General features: G+C 46.7%; 1 protein-coding gene across 3 annotated transcripts in view; it reads left to right on the top strand.

Annotated features, from left to right (window-relative positions):
* FMNL1 (formin like 1) overlaps window positions 1-19,683 on the top strand; it is a 120,235-nt gene that overhangs the window by 69,722 nt on the left and 30,830 nt on the right. For all 3 annotated transcript variants that reach the window (XM_035135503.2, XM_035135504.2, XM_035135502.2), the window contains 4 exons: window positions 1,634-1,742; window positions 2,864-2,940; window positions 4,055-4,148; window positions 18,877-18,951. In XM_035135503.2, the coding sequence (XP_034991394.2) occupies window positions 1,634-1,742; window positions 2,864-2,940; window positions 4,055-4,148; window positions 18,877-18,951 (355 nt within the window). The remainder of the gene's footprint in view (window positions 1-1,633; window positions 1,743-2,863; window positions 2,941-4,054; window positions 4,149-18,876; window positions 18,952-19,683) is intronic.

Here is a 19,683-nt window from a genome sequence, read left to right as displayed (position 1 = left end):
TATGAATCACCCTGTATAATAGTGTTTTAAATGCCTAGTGCGGACAGGGCCTCCAATCCTAGGAAACTTAATTTTAGGAACACAACATAAGGAACAATATTCTGTCAGGAAGGTGGGCAGCGACGAGCCACGATCACTTGCTAGGTTTGCTGAAACAGTTTCAGGGTTGTTGTTTTTTTCAGCCACAGCGAAGTCTTCCCCTGTGGTTCCATGAGGGCCACTTTCCCCACTGAGGTTTGGGGGAGGCAATGGGGGGTGGGGGGGGAAGCGTCCACCTGAAGCGTCCTATTTTTCCCTCCTGTCCTGCAGGATTGCAATCTTCCACCTCCTTCAGGTGTTGCCATTTGAACCAGCAGATCCAAACATTCTTTCAGCAAGTCCACCCAAGCAGCCCCTCCTCCAGCGCCCCCGGGAGCGAGCAGGACTCTAAGCCCAGGCCTCCTCTCAACTCCTACTCACCGCGGTGAGCCTCTCCCCAAACCTAACCAGAAACGTCCCCTGCGAATGCGGCCGGAGGGCATAGGCTCGTCTAGGCCAAGGGCATGTTCTCCCCCTCCTCAGCTTGTGTCTTCATTTTGGCAGGCGGTCTCGGATACCGAACTTTAGGAGCCCTCGAAGCAGGGAGGCCATTTTTGTAAACTCCCAATTTTTTAAAAAAAATTAAAAAAAGCTCTGTAAATGGAATGCATTTTGTAAACCCCGGACACCTGCAGAGAGTTGCATGCTTTTATTTTTGTCGGTTGCATAACCACGTTCCGGCACTTTTTTGCTTTGCTGCTGTTGTTGTTGTTGTTGTTGCTGCTGTTGCTTTTGGCTCTAGTTTTCATTGTTGTGTGCAGGGAATTGGAGCAGTTGTACAGAAACAGTGGGAAGGGGACATGGAACGGAGATAGGGGAGGGACCAGGTCAGGATGAAGTGTCTCTGAAACCCCCTTGAGACATCGCCACCTCCAGCTTTTTAAAGGTTTAATGTGTGTGTTTCGGCTTTATTTTCCACACTGAGGTCTAGAAACTTTGAGACTGAGAAACTCAGATCTTCAGGATCTGAAGAGCAACTGCTACCATGTTCGGCACAAAGATCCTTATCTCCATTATTATTTTATTACCTGCCCTTCACCCTGAGTTCCCGGGGTGGGCAATGGCAATTTATAACGCATCGTTAAAAAATAACATAAAACAACTTGAAATAACAAAAATAGGATGGCCCCCCAAAGTTGCCACTTTCCATATTCCGCTGCACCCATAACCATGTTAATAGCTTATCATGGAATGTTATATTTTAAGCATAATTTGGAGCTCACCTTCCCATGGCCTGCTGAGATCCTTGTGGCCTTTTCACTAAAGACAGTGGTGTCCTGAAAACCAGACTGGAGAGAGTTTGTTTTTCATTGGGCATCTTTGGTTCAGCATTTGAACTCGTGACCCGAGACCCAAAGGGTTCTCGTACTGCAATCCTGCTGCCCAGCCTAATCCTCTCCCCTGCCCTACCCCCCAATTTCCTGCTCCCCAATTTCTTGCTCCTGTGCTTCTCTTTATGCTGTTGGACTTGACTGTCGGGTGATATCTGATGTCCTTTCTCATTCAGCTATTTCCTTCCCCCTTTCCTCCCTCCTTCCATTTTTCCCTACCTCAGACTCAATCTGGCACACAGCAGGAAGGCGCTGAGGAACTCGCGCATCGTCAGCCAAAGGGATGATGTCCATGTGTGCATCATGTGTCTCCGTGCCATCATGAATTACCAGGTGACCATGGGCGATGGGACAAAAACCTTTGGACCCGAGATGAAACATATACATCTGGAGCCATGCTCCCTGCAACTTTCTGCCCCAAAGTCCCAAAGTATGGTGTCCAGCCTATTATGGTGTCCATATTATTATAATAATAATAATAATTTATTATTTATGCCCTGCCCATCTGGCTAGGTTTCCCCAGCCACTCTGGGCGGCTCCCAACAGAATATTAAAAACACAATAAAACATCAAACATTAAAAACTTCTCTAAACAGGGCTGCTTTCAGATGTCTTCTAAAAGTCAGGTAGTTGTTTATTTCTTTGACATCTGGCGGGAGGGCGTTCCACAGGGCAGGTGCCACCACCAAGAAGACCCTCTGCCTGGTTCCCTGTAACCATAGCTGCCAAGTACCCCGTTTTCCCCGGGAAACCCCCGTTTTTTCTTACCTTTTCCCGGCGGTCCCCCATATCACTACATCTCCCGTTTTTCTCCGTTATTTTCTCCTGCTGGCGGCCTTTTTCCCCCTTCTGATTTGCCCATCTATGGGCACCGAAAATGGCCAGCGCCGGCTTCAAAAGTCACGTCAACGCATGTCCGGAAGTGTGTAGGCGCGACTTCCGGTGTTGGCGGCGGCCATTTTTAGTCACGTCTACGCACTTCCGGACATGCGTAGACGTGACTTTCGAAGCCGGCGGCGGCCATTTTCGGTGCCCATAGATGAGCAAAGCAACACCGGAAGTTGCGTCTACGCAACTTCCAGTGTCACGCGGCTGCCGGTCCCGGATTCTGCAGTCCGGGACTTGGCAGGTATGCCTGTAACCTCACTTCTCGCAGGGAGGGAACCGCCAGAAGGCCCTTGGAGCTGGACCTCAGTTTCCGGGGCTGAACAATGGGGGTGGAGATGCTCCTTCAGGTCCATACTCAAAACATTTGGCAGTGGGGGAAGTGGGGGGGGGAGGAAGTCACAAGCATGGCCAATGTTCATATGACAAGGCTCCTGCTTGAGAAGAAATCCAGTCCTTGACTCTCCGCAGAATGAGAGGAACCCTCTTCTCCCTCCCTTCACTCACCAGTCCCCAATTTCCTCTAGCTCAACTCGGATTGCTAACACCCTCTCTCACCTTTCCCTTAGTCCGGGTTCAGCCTCGTGATGAACCACCCAGCCTGTGTCAACGAAATCACACTGAGCCTCAACAACAAGAACCCCAGGTAAGGACTCGGAACTCTTTTTCCGGACGTGTGTTTCTTCATTTCTGAAAAGAGAGATGCGTGGAGCCCAGGCCTGTCTTAAGGGTCGGAACCTTCCAAAGTGGAATGCCCTGTTTTCTAAATCCTAGGTACGAGGTAGGATGTTTCATAGTGAGGGAACTGGACTCTCTTTGCAATTGCTTCGCATGTTAACAGTGCACTGTTACTACTGATCTGAATCATAGAACAATAGGATCCAGAATCAGCAGTCTGATTAGTCCGCAGGAGCCACCCAATCCAACTCCAGGTGGAAGTGAATCCGCAACCTGATTGGCCTGCAGGAGCAGCCAATCAGGCGGCTGGCAGAAGTGAATCCGCTCCCTTTATGTTTGGATGCATTTAAAAGGACCCACACACAGAAAGATGGAAGGCATGCTATGGGGAGTTGAGAAAGGGTGTGAACAGCATAATTTTTTCCCAATCAAGAAGAGGATTTTTTTAAAAAACTGTAATACCCTAGTATATGGCACTCGACAGTATATGCCTGACTTCAGAAAGTGTGGCCAAATACTCTTCGTTTTTATTAGCACTTAGAGTTCCCAGGCTTTGCTTAATGGGGGAGATGCAGTTTGCCATATCTGGCTTGTCCCTTATCCCTGCTTTTCCCACCAAAGGGACCCTGAAAGGCTCAAGAAATGCCCACAAAATGTGGCATCAGTTCTCTTCTCCTACTGTCCACCCCCCACACTCCCAGCTGTGGTTGCGGCCTGTGGCCTTCCTCGTTCCATTTTCTATTTTCTAAATGCCACCTGACCCATCACTTCCCTCATACGGTTGACAGAGGGAGGGAAAGGTAGCATAGTTCGAACCCTTGTGTAGCAGGCCCACCAATTTGCCGCAGAAGATGTCCCCACCAAGCAAGTTAATCCAGGTGGCTCAAGCTAGTCAGCCATGCTTCGTGTTTCTGGAAATGGCAACCCTTGAACCCGTCACCTTCCCCATCCCCACAAGACCTGTCTGCCCCCAACTTGGGAGTTTCTCTTGAGCCGTTTGAATCCATCACACCCTTCAGCCCCTTTTCAGGAACGACGGCCTACTTGGGAGTCCTTTCACCTCGCTGCTTTCCTCCTCGCAGGACTAAAGCCCTCGTCCTGGAGCTGTTGGCGGCTGTCTGCTTGGTCCGAGGGGGACACGACATCATCCTGGCTGCGTTTGACAATTTCAAAGAGGTTTGTAAGCTCCGTAACCCTTTCAATGGTGCCTGGTTTCTGGCGTGCAACAAGATTGCAAGTCAATCAAATACAGTGGTACCTTGGTTCTCCAACACCTTGGCACTCAAACAACTTGGAGCCCAAACACTGCAAACCCTGAAGTAAGTGTTCCAGTTTGCAAACTTTTTTCGAAAGCCAACGTGCTCCGTTTTGAGTGTTATGCTTCTGATTTGAGTGCCCCGCTTCCGTTTTGAGTGTTACACTGAGGTCTGTCTGTATTTGCTATTTGCGTGGCGAAACCCCGGCCTTCCCCGAATGAATAAGACACAGAACACGGTGTTTAAGGTTAATGGGCATAAAAAGGCCACAACTTTATTGATTACAGATTGTAGAGAGGTATTGGCATTAGCGGCTGGGGGCAGGAACAAAGAGACCGAGCCCCGGCTTCGCGCTTCCATTTAAGGACGCAAGCCACGCCCCCGGCGCGTACGGATTGGACGCACCGGGTGTGACGCATCCGGGGCTCAGCCTATGGCTGGAGGGATGGCAGCCATCCCTCCGGCACGTGAAAGGGTCGTGGCTGCCCGCAACCGCCCGCAACCTCCCTCTCCGGCGATGCCGGAAGGGCCTTTATTTTGCGTTTTTGTTTTTGCGGCTCTTTTTTGTTTTGTTTTTGTGACTGTGAGGAACCCAGTTCAGCTACTGATTGATTGATTGATGGGTTGATTGTGTGACTGCAGTACATTGTTTATTGCTTTCATTTGATGGATCCATGGTCTTGTTAGGTAGTAAAATTCATGTTAAATTGCTGTTTTAGAGGTTGTTTTTAAAAGTCTGGAACGGATTAATCCGTTTTGCATAACTTTCAATGGGAAAGAGCGCCTTGGTTTTGGAATGCTTCGGTTTTGGAACAGGCTTCCAGAACGGGTTAAGTTTGAGAACCAAGATACTACTGTAGTGAAAGAGTCCTATGAGCACAGCCCAAAGAAGACCCATCCACTGGGTTTCTGCACGATTCAGTGCTCAGGCTTTTGCCTCGTTCCAGTCGCCCTTTCCCACGGGGTCGATATTCCTGCATTGAGTTTGCATTCTGTGTGATTCAATCATTCCGTCGTTCCCAATGCATAGAGGCAGCCTGGCCTCAGAGGATGAAGACCCAAAACAGTGATTTGTGCAAGAACAGCAGGGCTGGAGCCTTACCTTCCAAGTCCCAGACTGCAGAATCCGGGACCGGCAGCCGTGTGACACCGGAAGTTGCGTCGACGTAACTTCCGGTGTCGCTTTGCCCTTCTATGGGCACCAAAATTGGCCGCCGCCGGCTTCGAAAGTCGCTTGTACGCATGTCAGGAAGTGCGCCGACGCAACTTCCGGTGTCCCTCCACCCATCTATGGGCACCAAAAATGGCCGACGACGACACCGGAAGTCGCGTCTATGCACTTCTGGACATGCGTAGATGCAACTTTTGAAGCCGGCGGAGGAAGGGCAAATCGGAAAGAAAAAAAATGGCCGCCGGCAGGAGAAAATAACGGAGAAAAACGGGAGACGAAGTGATATAGGGGACCACCGGGAAAAGGTAATGTCAGAGGGCCTGGTATGGCTACTCTAGAGTAACGACTCCAGCATGGTCTTTTAAGGCTTTTATTAAGTGCTGATTATTTACAGTGTTCAGAGCAATGAAAATGCATCCTTAAGGTGAGGTGTCAGAACTCCCGAATGGCGATTGGCGCGTTTTCTTCCAGCACCACAACTTTGGCAGACCCAACCTCTTCCCCCTACGTTTGCGTCGCAATTCGGGAGTTGGGGGGATTGGCCTCCCCCCCGTGCGTCCAACTTCCTGTCCCACCTGAGGCATGGGCTCCACAACCCTGCCTGAGCCTCGGACACCACTTCCTGACTCTCCGCTGGAGGCAGAGCTCTCCTTACTCTCTCCAGCGCTTGGGGATGGGCTGGAACTTAAGATGGGAGGGACTTCCCTGTATCCCTCGTCCCTCACATCCAAGTAAAATCGGGGTTTTCCCGGAGAAAACGGGGTACTTGGCAGTTATGGCTGGAGCTCCTCTAAATGTTGTGGGCAGTTCTTGCTTTTGTTTCTGTAAAGGTAGACCCTTTCAGGCGGAAGTGTAAGTTGTGTTTTCATATTTTGTTCAGGAATAAAGCATGACACCCTCAGAAGTCAGAAGCTTGGGGAGCATGTACGGAAAGATGCGGGGCAAACACTGTGTTGTGGGGGGGGGGCTTATCACAGATGGAAACTGGCTACCCCTGCCTGATTTTATTCTAGATCCCTTTGCTGCTACTGCCTGCAATTTATAGAATCATAGAGTTGGAAGAGACCACAAGGGCCATCCAGTCCAACCCCCTGCCAAGAAAGGAAACACCATCAAAGCATTCTTGACATATGGCCTACCCCAGCCTTCTTTTCTTTGGCGATCACTCATAGCCGAGTAAGATTGTCTTCCATGAACATGATTTTAACAGTCACACGTAAGTGACTGTGGAGGCCAATTCTGGATCCACACGTCCTTCCACAGTGGGGACATAGGTTTCCGGGCGGGAGTTGATCAAGGTGAGGGTTTGCCAAACATGCCTTCCTCTTAGCACGTTTCATCCTGAGTTTGAGCATATTCAAAGCCTTTGGTAAAGGCTGGTCTCCAATTCAAGCACTTGCAGGCCGGTGTTTCCCAGTTGTCGGTGTTTATACTACTTTTTTTGATTGAGAGAGTCTTTGAACTGCTTTCCATTTTTAAGTTCGGAATAGAGTAGTTGCTTTGGAAGACGATAATCAGGCATCCGCACAACATTACATGACCAGCCTTACATGACCTTCCTTGAATGCTAAGCACTTGCTTTGTTATAAAGCTGAAATGGTCACATTTTCCATATTTTTCCATAAGTAAGCAGTGTGGCTTTGAAAGAGAGAGTGTGTGTTTTCAATTCTCTCACAGTGTTGTAGTCTGTTCTGTACATGCACAGTAAGAATGAAAGCGCCTACTGCTTAGGGTCAGGCTAAATGTGATGTTAAATTTGTGCAGATTTTAAAAATGCCAACTGCATCAGCTGGGGAGGAGTGATTAATGGCAGCAGAGGAGGTACGGAGAGGGTTTTAATCCATTCTTCTTGCTGCGCCAAAGCTTTTTGAAGGTGGTATTTACTTTGAGAGGGAATCCCTTCTTGGTGCCATTGGAGGAATCATAGAATTATAGGGTTAGAAGGGACCGCGAGGGTCATCTAGTCCAACCCCCTGCAGTACAGGAATCTTTTCTGCCCAATGTGGGCCTCGAACCCACAACCCAGAGGTTTGAGAGTCTTATGCTCTACCAACTGAACTAATGCAAATTCCACCTTAAGAAAGGGGATTTTCTTCCTCAGAGATAGGGTTAGATCCCCTCTCCTCCATATTCACTAATAATCAGCTAAACACCCCCTCCGCCGCCGCCCCCATGCAATTCCCATTAAAAACAGCAACATCCTACACTTTAAATGCAAATACGGCGTTTCCTGTAATTTGGCTCTTAGTAAAGTCTTTGTAAGTTTATTTTTTTACTATTATAATTTTTATTAAATTTCTGTTTTACATTTTAGAATATTCACTTAAGCAACCTTAACATATCAATGACTTCCGCTCTTCCCGTGGTTCATTTTGCACAGCAAAAATCCCTGCATATTTTATATCAACTAAACCATTCCGTATTCCATTACGACATCCCTCAAAACTTATTTACACTGTTGAATTTATCTTAATGCTGCCCATTAAGCCTTTTGTAAGTTTAGATGAGCTAAGTTAATAAGTAGGGAATAGAAGGGAATCTAGCCTCTTTGGCGTTCATGCTGTTGCTGTAAACTGACCCTGGGAGAGTTGACAAAAGGGTCTGCTTAGGTTACATGGGATAAAATTTGCCCATGGAGCAGATTGGCTTGTGCCAAAGCTTTTGGAAGGGAGGAAATGGAATCCTAGGTGCCAAACAGACAGGTGCAAGCCTGATCTGTCACTCTAGGACGGTTGGACAAATTGGGCCTTTGGTGGTGGGGAACCTGGGCACAGATTCTCTTGTCTTCCGTGAACACGGTTTTAACAGTGAGTCTGTAAGTGACTGTGGAGGCCATTTCTGGATCCACACGTCCTTCCACAGTTGGGGACACAGGTTTCCAGGCGGGAGTTGATCACGGAGAGGGTTTGCCAAGTGTGCCTTCCTCTTAGCGCGTTTCTCCCTTTCGTCCTGAGTTTGAGCGTCTTCAAAGCCCATGAAACCTTTGGTAAAGGCTGATCTCCAATTGGAGCGCTGGCAGGCCATTGTTTCCCAATTGTCAATGTTTGTACTACATTTTTAAAGATTTGCCTTTAAACCTCTTTTGTTGACCACCAGCATTACACTTTCCATTTTTAAGTTCGGAATAGAGTAGTTGCTTTGGAAGACGATCATCAGGCATCCGTACAACATGACTAGTCCAACAAAGTTGTTGTTGAAGAATCATGCTGGCAATCTTTGCTACTTCCAGTACACTGGCATTAGTTCTCCTGTCCTCCCAAGTGATGTGTAATATTTTTTTCAGATATCTCCGAAATATGCAATTATGCCTGCCCTAAACTTACTGTACTCCTAAAAGGGAAATTACCCCAGCCTTTCATTGTCCTGCAGCTGTCTATTATTGGAGGGTATACAGCATCTTAAAAAGCAGAGACATCACCTTGCCAACAAAGGTCCATATAGTTAAAGCTATGGTTTTCCCAGTAGTGATGTATGGAAGTGAGAGCTGGACCCATGGACTGCAAGAAGATCAAACCTATCCATTCTTAAGGAAATCAGCCCTGAATGCTCACTGGAAGGACAGATCCTGAAGCTGAGGCTCCAATACTTTGGCCACCTCATGAGAAGAGAAGAATCCTTGGAAAAGACCCTGATGTTGGGAAAGATTGAGGGCACTAGGAGAAGGGGACGACAGAGGACGAGATGGTTGGACAGTGTTCTCGAAGCTACGAACATGAGTTTGACCAAACTGCGGGAGGCAGTGCAAGACAGGAGTGCCTGGCGTGCTATGGTCCATGGGGTCACGAAGAGTCGGACACGACTAAACGACTAAACAACAATGAGTGAAATCTTAGCTACTGCTGAAGATGACTCCCCCAATATTGCATAGTTAGAAATCGGAGATTGTTTACTCTGGGCTTTTATATCCCAGCACTGATTATACCAAGGGTACAGAAACTCTGCCTGTGATGAAGTGGTTAGGCTCCAACTTGCATATTAAAGACCAACATTGGCCATGTTTGATGGGTGCTGATGAGAGTTGGAGTTCAACCAGGTCTGGAGGGTCCCTAACCCACCTGCCCTGCCCTGAACTACAGATAGACAAATTTTGATGCCCCCCTCTCTCGTCCACACACCTTGCCCTCGCTGTCTTGAGTCCTTCACAGGTCATTGTGTCTCTCCATTCCTCCAGGGTAGAAGGAGGGACCTTGCCCAGAACTCCTCTAATCTCTTTTTTAACAACCTCTGAGCTGCTTGAGCATGTAAATATAAGTAAGGGCAGAGTTGGTCTTGCAGGACAGTTTGTTCAAATGTGAAGGAATAGCCTGGCACAAGCTCAGAAGAAAAGTGATTGCCTCCATCGCCATCGCGCCAACTTGGTACTTGCTCTCAAGGCATAACTATGCAGTGTACTGACAATAGATGTTTGTAAACGCGTGTCTGTCAATTTATGTGAATTCAGAGGACTCTTGAGTCTGTGTGCGTTATTTGCAAGGAAGGATCAACATGTTAAACCCCCCTCTGTGCCATTTTTCTCTGCAGATAGGCTTCATGTTTTAATAATAATAATAATTAATAATAATAATCATAAATAATAAATAATAAATTATTTATTGAATTTATATACCACCCTATACCCGGGGGCCTCAGGGCGGTTCACAGAGTAAAATCAAGATAAAAACCACAAAATACATAATAAAAATAAAAACAACAACCCAATAGCCCCACTTCACCAAAAAAACACAACACATTTTAAAAGGGCACAGGATGTAATGACCGCTCCCCACATCAAATGGGGGGGGCGCCTTTTGCCTGGTCACGCACAGCCCCCCTCCCTGACCCCATGCGGTTCCCAGCAGTACAGCCTAGATTCACACACACACACACACACACACACACACACACACACACACACCCTGGCTGGACACCTGGAGGGAGCCGCCTACCTCTGCCAGTTACCCAATACCAGCTGGGGAGGCGTTGCCAGGAGAGAGTTGGCCAGGTAAGGGGAGGGATCGCCCAGCCCACACAATAGTGGGCTGGGAGTTCTCAGTCGGCTTCCCACCCTGCCCTCAGTTAAGCCTTCTTTTGCAGGTTAACCTCTTCTTCACAGGTACACGGGCGCTTATGGTTGCTGCTGGAAGGCCGGAAAGGAATTTCCCTGCATTGGCAGGTTTTGCCTTCCCCGTAGCAAAACGACACAACTTTGGCGGTTTCAGGCCTTGGGCAGAATCCTTTAGTCTATTTTCCCTAAATGGGGTGTGTGTGTGTGTGTGTGAAGTGGTGACCCACGCCTTCCCCAGAACCCCGGCCGGGGACTGGGAGGGATAAATGCCCAATGCCTAAGCCAAGGTCTCCCTACATCTGAAGTTTTCATAAAGTTGTGGCCCAAGTTTTAATCCCGTAACACAGGCACGTCCAACAGGTAGATCGTGATCTACCAGTAGATCACTGGACGTCTGTGGTAGATCACTGGTAGATCACTGGCTCCCTCCAAAGAAGCTCAACAACTTTGGCTCCCCTAAAAATGCTCAACATTTTAGCCCTTCACCCCCCAAAACAGGGCTTTCTTCCCACCACAGAAAAGCTCAACAACTCTGACCTGAACCCCCCCAAAAATGGGCCTTCCTCCTTCCTAAAAAATCTCAGCAACTTTGACCGGAACCCCTAAAAAACAGGGCTTTCCTCCTCCCTAAACAACTTTGACCTGAACACCCCAAAAGGGGGTAGATCACTGCCAGTTTTTAACTCTGTGAGTAGATCGCAGTCTCTTCGGAGTTGGCCAACCCTGCTAACACATTGTCTTGAGTCATTATTCCACGTGCGTGTCGCTCAGGGTCGGGGGGGTGGGGTGTCTCCGCCTGTCTGCGCAAATCAGATCAACCATGCCGGAATATCAAATACCTTCTCTACTGATCCCTCACATCTGCTTTCCCCTAAAATAGCCTCTCCCAACCTTGGGTTTTCAGATGCTGGATACTGGACTACAACCCCCATCACCCCTAGTTCGCGTGGCCAATGGTCAGAGATGGCGGGAGTTCGTTTTTTTTTTTAAATACATTTTATTCCAATTTTCCAAATTCAACAAATTAACAAAACCAATCTTTTATACAAAATCTTATATTCACATCTTTTACCTTGCTCCGCCGAGCTATGACTTCCCCCCCTCCCTTCATGCGGGTTTCTTGTTAATTCCCTTTTTTGCAGTTCCTTTTTTGACATATTGGTCAATTCGTAAGGTTTATTTTAATCCTGCGAGAGTTTTTAATGATCTACAGTTTTTCTCCATATAGTCCACATATTTACTCCAGTCCTTTTGAAACCTTGTCTCCCCCTGGTCACGAATCTTGCATGTCCATCTAGCAAGTTCAGCATAGTCCATCATTTTTATCTGCCACTCCACAATTGTAGGTAATTCCTGTAATTTCCATTTTTGGGCTAACAAAGTCCTAGCCGCGGTTGTTGCATACATAAACAGTGTTTGATCTTCTTTTCTAATCTCTCCTCCCATTATTCCTAACAAAAATGCTTCTGGTTTTTTTGGAAAAGTATATCTAAACATCTTTTTCAATTTGTTATATAAACTTTCCCAAAATCTTTTAACTTTTTCGCATGTCCACCACATATGATAAAATTCACCATCTTTCTCTTTACATTTCCAGCAACTTTTATCACTCATTCTATACATTTTAGCTAATTTAACTGGAGTTAAATACCATCTGTACATCATCTTATATACATTTTCTTTCAAGGCAGTACATGCTGTAAATCTTAAAGTTTGATTCCATAATTTCAACCACGCATCATATTCAATATTATGCCCCAAATCTTTTGCCCATTTAATCATCACTTCTTTTGTCAACTCATCTTTTGTATACCACTCCAACAACAAATCATACATCTTTGCCAAAAGCTTTGTTTTGCCTTCTAGCACTTCTATTTGAAATTTGGATCTTTTATCCTCAAAACCTATTTTTCTATCTTCTTTAAGCACATCATTTATTTGATGGTATTCTATCCATCCTGTTAACACTCCTTTAATGTCCTCAAAAGGTTTTAAACTCCATCCTTTTTCAGTTTTCATCAAGATTTCCTCATACGTGGCCCGCCTCTTCTCCATATTTACTTTCTTAACTGTTAATACCTCTGCTGGTGAGACCCACCAGGGTGTTTTAGTCTCTAACAGCCTTTTATTTCTTTCCCACACCTCGTACAGAGATCTTCTTATCACATGATTCGTAAACCCGGTATGTGATTTCTTTTTGTCATAACATAAATATGCATGCCATCCAAATCTATTGTTAAAACCTTCCAAATCTAACAAGTCCGTATTCTCTAGAGTTATCCATTCTTTTATCCAACAGATACAAGACGCTTCATAATAAAGTCTCAAGTCTGGCAGGGCGAATCCACCTCTTTCTTTCTTATCTACCAAAATTTTATGTTTTATTCTAGGTTTTTTCCCCTGCCAGACAAATCTTGATAAAATCTTTTGCCACTCTTGGAATTGCCTCGTACCTTTAACCACAGGTATAGTTTGAAATAGGAATAACATCTTAGGTAATACATTCATCTTTATTGTTGCGATTCTTCCTAAGAATGACATTTTCATATTAGTCCATCTTTTCAGGTCTTTCTTTATTTCCTTCCATACTTGTTCGTAATTATCACTATAAAGATTAATATTCTTTGCTGTGATCCATATTCCCAGATATTTTACCTTTTTAGCCACGTCGAGTCCATGTTTTAACTGTAATTCCTGTTTTTCTTCTTTCGTCATATTCATTGCCATAACCTTGGTTTTTTGTCTATTTAATTTGAATCCTGCTAATTGGCCAAATTTCTCCATTACTTCTATAGCTTCTGCAACACTTTCCTTTGGATTTTCCAATGTTAAAACTAAATCGTCTGCGAAGGCTTTCACTTTAAATTGCTTTGCACCTACCTTAATACCTCTAATTGTAGATAGGTCTCTTAATCTGATCAATAATATTTCCAGGACCATGATGAACAATAACGGTGATAAAGGACAGCCCTGTCTAGTTCCTTTTGTGATTTCAAAATATTCTGTTAGGGTGTTATTAATTATCAATCTTGCCTTTTGCTCTGAATAAATCGCCTCGATCCCATTCACGAATGTATTCTTCCCAACCATTGATTCCAAATTCCTCTTCATAAATTGCCAAGATATATTATCGAAAGCTTTCTCAGCATCTACAAACATCAAAACAGCTGGTTTATCTATCTTGGTCTCCAGATATTCTATTACGTCTATTATGTGTCTTACATTATCCTTTAACTGTCTACCAGGAAGAAAACCAGCCTGATCCTTATGTATTATTTGATTTAAAAGTTCTTTCAATCTCTTGGACATTATATCTGCGAAAAGTTTATAATCATTATTCAATGATGGCGGGAGTTCTATAGTCCAACAATATCTGGGGACTTGAGGCCGGGAAAGGCAGCCCTAGAGATGTGGGAATCTCTGAAATGGTGCATGTTCAGTATGCTCCTGGTTGCTCACCCGGGAAGTGTCAGACTTTATAATAATAATAATAATAATAATTTATTATTTATACCCCGCCCATCTGGCCGGGTTCCCCCAGCCACTCTGGGCGGCTTCCAAAAAAACAGAAATTCTAAAATACAGAAATCCATCAAACATTAAAAGCTTCCCTAAACAGGGCTGCCTTGAGATGCCTTCTAAAGGTCTGGTAATTGTTCTCTTTGACCTCTAGTGGGAGGGCATTCCACAGGGTGGGTGCCACTACCGAGAAGGCCCTCTGCCTGGTTCCCTGTAACTTGGCTTCTCGTAATGAGGGAACCGCCAGAAGGCCCTCGGAGCTGGACCTCAGTGTCCGGGCAGAACGATGGGGGTGGAGACGCTCCTTCATGTATACCGGACTGAGGCCGTTTAGGGCTTTAAAGGTCAACACCAACACTTTGAATTGTGCTCGGAAACGTACTGGGAGCCAATGTAGGTCTTTTAGGACCGGTGTTATGTGATCTCGGCGGCCGCTCCCAGTAACCAGTCTAGCTGCCGCATTCTGGATTAGTTGTAGTTTCCGGGTCACCTTCAAAGGTAGCCCCACGTAGAGCGCATTGCAGTAGTCCAAGCGAGAGATAACTAGAGCATGCACCACTCTGGAGAGACAGTCAGTGGGCAGGTAGGGACTCAGCCTGCGTACCAGATGGAGCTGATAAACAGCTGCCCTGGACACGGAGTTGACCTGTGCCTCCATGGACAGCTGTGAGTCTAAAATGACTCCCAGGCTGCGCACCTGGTCTTTCAGGGGCACAGTTACCCCATTCAGGACCAGGGAGTCCTCCACACCCGCCCGCCTCCTGTCCCCCACAAACAGTACTTCTGTCTTGTCAGGATTCAATCTCAATCTGTTAGCCGCCATCCATCCTCCAACCGCCTCCAAGCACTCACACAGGACCTTCACCGCCTTCACTGGTTCTGATTTAAAAGAGAGGTAGAGCTGGGTATCATCAGCATACTGATGGACACCCAGCCCAAACCCCCTGATGATCTCTCCCAGCGGCTGCATATAGATGTTAAAAAGCATGGGGGAGAGGACAGAACCCTGAGGCACCCCACAAGTGAGAGCCCAGGGGTCTGAACACTCATCCCCCACCACCACTTTCTGAACACGGCCCAGGAGGAAGGAGCGGAACCACTGCATGACAGTGCCCCCAGCTCCCAAGCCCTCTAGACGGTCCAGAAGGATGTTATGGTCGATGGTGTCAAAAGCCGCTGAGAGATCCAGCAGAACAAGGAAACAGCTCTTACCTTTGTCCCTAGCCCGCCGGAGATCATCGACCAGTGCGACCAAGGCAGTTTCAGTCCCATGATGAGGCCTGAATCCTGACTGGAAGGGATCCAAATGGTCTGCTTCTTCCAGGCATGCCTGGAGTTGTTCCGCAACCACTCGCTCAATCACCTTGCCCAAGAATGGAAGATTTGAGACTGGGCGATAGTTGGCCATATTGGCCGGATCTAAAGATGGTTTTTTGAGAAGCGGTTTAATAACCGCCTCTTTCAGCGGGTCTGGGAAGGCTCCCTCATGGAGAGAAGCATTTACCAACCCGCGAAGCCCATCGCCCAGCCCTTCCTGGCTAGCTTTTATAAGCCAGGATGGGCAAGGATCAAGGAGACAGGTGGTTGGTTTCATTCGTCTAAGCAGCCTGTCCACATCCTCGGAGGTAACAGATTGAAATTGATCCCACAAAACTTGACTAGACAGGACTCTAGCACTCCCCCGCCCCGGCCCTGCTCCCACGGTGGAGTCTACCTCTTCCCGAATCTGAGCGACTTTATCTGCAAAAAACTTTGCAAAATCATTGCAGGAGATCATGTGGCCCGTACTGGGCCCGGATGGAGCAGGTGGTTCCGCTAAATTGCGAACCACCTGGAAGAGTCTCCTGCTGCTGTTTTCTGCAGATGCGATGGAGACGGTGAAGAAGGTCCTCTTCGCCGTCGCCATTGCCACTTGGTAGGCTCGAAGTTGAGCTCTAGCCCGTGTCCGGTCTGATTCAAAATTAAGGCCAGGCAACCCATTGCGGGAAAACCTTTGCTCAGGGCAATTGGCCTCCGAAGACGTCCGTGTACAACATGAAACCTCCTGGAATTCTGGGCAATCTGCCTGGCCCTAAAAGCCTTTGTCCCAGTTCTTCAGAGAAAAGACGTATTAGTCAGCAGACTATATCAGTGCCAAGACCTACACAAACAGGCAACGGGCACTTAAATCCTATCAGTTTTTCAAGGAAAAAAACCTTGTGTGTTCTAATGGACAGTGTCCCAACTCACTTTTCCGGCAGCCTAACATTTGAGAGGAAATCTCAGAATACAGGTGGGTTGTCTTGGCCATCCACCAGTGGACCAGCAAAACATCTGAAGGTTTTTGCCACTGGCACAGTGAGGTGTCTCTTTGTGGCAAGCGACCTGTCAAACAAGGTTGCAGCCTTACTGCATACCCTAAAAGCATCTCAAATGGCCTCTTTTGTCTTCCTTTTATCTCCAGATCAGTTAGGAAAATCAGGGAAGAGGGACATAATTTTCATCACTCCCAGATAGCCTAAGTGTCCCTGGTTCCCTAACTTCATACTTTTAAGGCTTCCGGCAATTTCAGACTTGCTCCTCGACTCGTCTTCTACATACCTGAAGCTCCAATTGTGCCATCTGATTGCTTGATGCTCTGAAGTCAAAACCCTTCTAGACTTTGGTTGCCACTTCATCAAAGTTTGACATAGCTGGAATATCTTGATAAGCTATCTGAAATTAATCTATTGGTCTAATTAAATTTCTATGGCCCATAACAATAACAATAATTTATTTATTTATAGCCCACCCATCTGGTGGCTCCCAAAAGAGTATTAAAAACACAATAAAACATCACACATTAAAAACTTCCCCAAACCAGGGCTGCCTTCAGATGTCTTCTAAAAGTCAGATACCAGTAGTTGTTTATTTCCTTGACATCTGGTGGGAGGGCTTTCCACAGGGCGGGTGCCACTACTGAGAAGACCCTCTGCCTGGTTCCCTGTAACTTCACTTCTCACAGGGAGGGAACCGCCAGAAGGCCCTCGGAGCTGGACCTCAGTGTCCGGGCTGAACGATGGGGTTGGAGACGCTCCTTCAGGTATACTGGGCCAAGGCCGTTTAGGGCTTTCAAGCTCAGCACCAACACTTTGAATTGTGCTCGGAAACGTATTGGGAGCCAATGTAGGTGTTTCAGGACCGGTGTTATATGGTCTCGGCAGCCGCTCCCAGTCACCAGTCTAGCTGCCGCATTCTGGATTAGTTGCAGTTTCCGGGTCACCTTCAAAGGTAGCCCCAAGTAGAGCGCATTGCAGTAGTCCAAGCGAGAGATAACTAGAGCATGCACCACTCTGGCGGGCAGATCTATGCCTAGTCCATGCAAGTAACTCACAGCATTCAGGCTTGTAAACAGCGAAAAGAATAGAAACAAACTCCCAAGTAGCCTGATTAAATTCAACAAATAGCAAAAGCCACTCCCGGGCAGAGATCAGCTGCGTTGCCCAAAGCCCATTTCTTTTGTAAAGTTTTAAAGACGCATGTAAATGTTGACATTGCTTTGGGACAGCCGGGCAGCCGCCGTGTATCCAGCTTGTGCTTGTAGCAAACTCTAGTAACGCTGCAATTTTATCTTGGGTGAAGGTTCAGAGTCACAGGTGGGAAGCGAGGGAAACGGAGTCAACAGCCTCCGGGAGAAACCCTCTCCACTTTCCCCCATCCCCACTGCCCTCCTCTACAGTATATCAAATATCCATCCCTATGCAGGGACCACTGGCTGCATCAGCTGTAACTGGAGGAGTGATAACATCTTGGGCCAAGGGGGGAGCTTTGTATATATAAGCAAGGCTGTATATACTTGGTCCCTTACATGAATGTGTGTATCTGCCAAACAAAACCAAGACCGCCCCCCCTCCCCCTCCCCAATGTAATCCAGCCGCCCTAGGTAACCGCATTTGGTTGCGTTCGCCCCTTCCCTCTACCTGACGTTTCCCTCCGTTCAGAATGCCGATTGCAAGCTCCTTTTTTTCTGCTTCTATAGTTCTTGTAAGGTTGCAGGAAATGTCATCAACAATCACGCTTTTTTTTTAATGCTTGATTCCCCCCCCCCCGCCGCCTGTTTCACTTTCTTTCTCTTTTTTAAAAAAATATATTTTATTTTCATTTTTTAAGCAACATTTTTATACAGTCACGTCATTTTCAAATTCTGCGCTCCTGGGATTACTCAGATCCCTCGGACTTCCACCCCGATTTCCAAAATTCCCCCTATTTCTTTGAATCTAACTACTGTGGTACCTCGGTTTAAGTACACAATTGGTTCCGGAAGTCTGTACTTAACCTGAAGCGTACCTAACCTGAAGCGAACTTTCCCATTGAAAGTAATGGAAAGTGGATTAACCCGTTCAAGACGGGTCCGCTGAGTACTCAACCTGAAGTGTACTTAACCCAAAGTATGGGTGTAATTGGTTCTGGAAGTCCGTAGTGGAGAGCCAGTGTGGTGTAGTGGTTAAGAGCGGTAGACTCCTAATCTGGGGAACTGGGTTCGCATCTCCACTCCTCCACATGCAGCTGCTGGGTGACCTTGGGCTAGTCACACTTCTCTGAAGTCTCTCAGCCCCACTCACCTCACAGAGTGTTTGTTGTGGGGGAGGAAGGGAAAGGAGAATGTTAGCCGCTTTAGACTCCTTCGGGTAGTGATAAAGCAGGATATCAAATCCAAACTCTTCTTCTTCTTCTTCTTCTTCTTCTTCTTCTTCTTCTTCTTCTTCTTCTTCTTCTTCTTCTTCTTCTTCTTCTTCTTCTTCTTCTTCTTCTTCTTCCGTACTTAACCTGAAGACTTTAAATTGTAAAACAGAAAATTTAATAAAAATTATATATATTTTAAAAAAGAAACTTTGTAGTGTCAAGTAAACCTTTGGCGCCAAACCAACCTGACCGTTTTTCTTCCCTTCCCTACAGGTCTGTGGTGAGAAGAACCGCTTTGAGAAGCTGATGGAATATTTCCGAAATGAAGACTGCAACATTGATTTCATGGTAATGCAAAGGCTGGGAGCAAAGTTTAGCTTCTTGCCTACCAAGGGCTCTCCCTCCCTCCTCAAACATACCATCACAAATAGAGAGTGTTCACATACACACACACACACACACACACACACACACACAGCCTTGCTGCCTTTTGCCTGATTTGCACACATCACTGAAATGTGGATTAAAAACAAAACATTGGCTTATCTTTTTTTTAGTTTACAGTCGTACCTCGGGTTACGAACTTGATCCGTTCCGGGTCGCAGTTCGTAACCCGAAAAGGTCGCAAACTGAGCGCCATTTTTGCGCATGCGCAAAGCGCGTTTTTCGTGCTTTGCGCATGCGCAAAGCGTGCGTGCCGCTTCTGCGCAAACACTTCCGGGTTTGCGGAGTTCATAACCCGAACTGTTCGCAACCCGAGCGGTTCGTAACCCGAGGTACGACTGTACTTTGGTTTGCCCACTCTTGGTCTGTTTGGAGGAAACAAGCCACGATCCCAGATTTGAATGCCGCAACAGTGCAGACGATGATAATGCAGTCAAGTATCAGGAACAGAAATGTCCCTATGGTGACAAGATTAATCAGGCAGCATCTCCTGTCCTCAACCTTGCTGCTTCCTTGTTGCCGTCTTTTGAGCTGAAGGGAACGCGGCTGAGCAGCTGGAATAGCCAAACAAACAGGCCAGACCCTTCCTTTTGCATTGTCCCTTGGGCCAGCTGCACGTCATTGGCTATCATTGGT

The sequence above is a fragment of the Zootoca vivipara genome, chromosome 13 (genome assembly GCF_963506605.1).
Source record: "Zootoca vivipara chromosome 13, rZooViv1.1, whole genome shotgun sequence".
NCBI lineage: Eukaryota > Metazoa > Chordata > Lepidosauria > Squamata > Lacertidae > Zootoca > Zootoca vivipara.
Note: the sequence above shows the minus strand (reverse complement) of the source record. Positions and strands in the feature narration are given on the sequence as shown.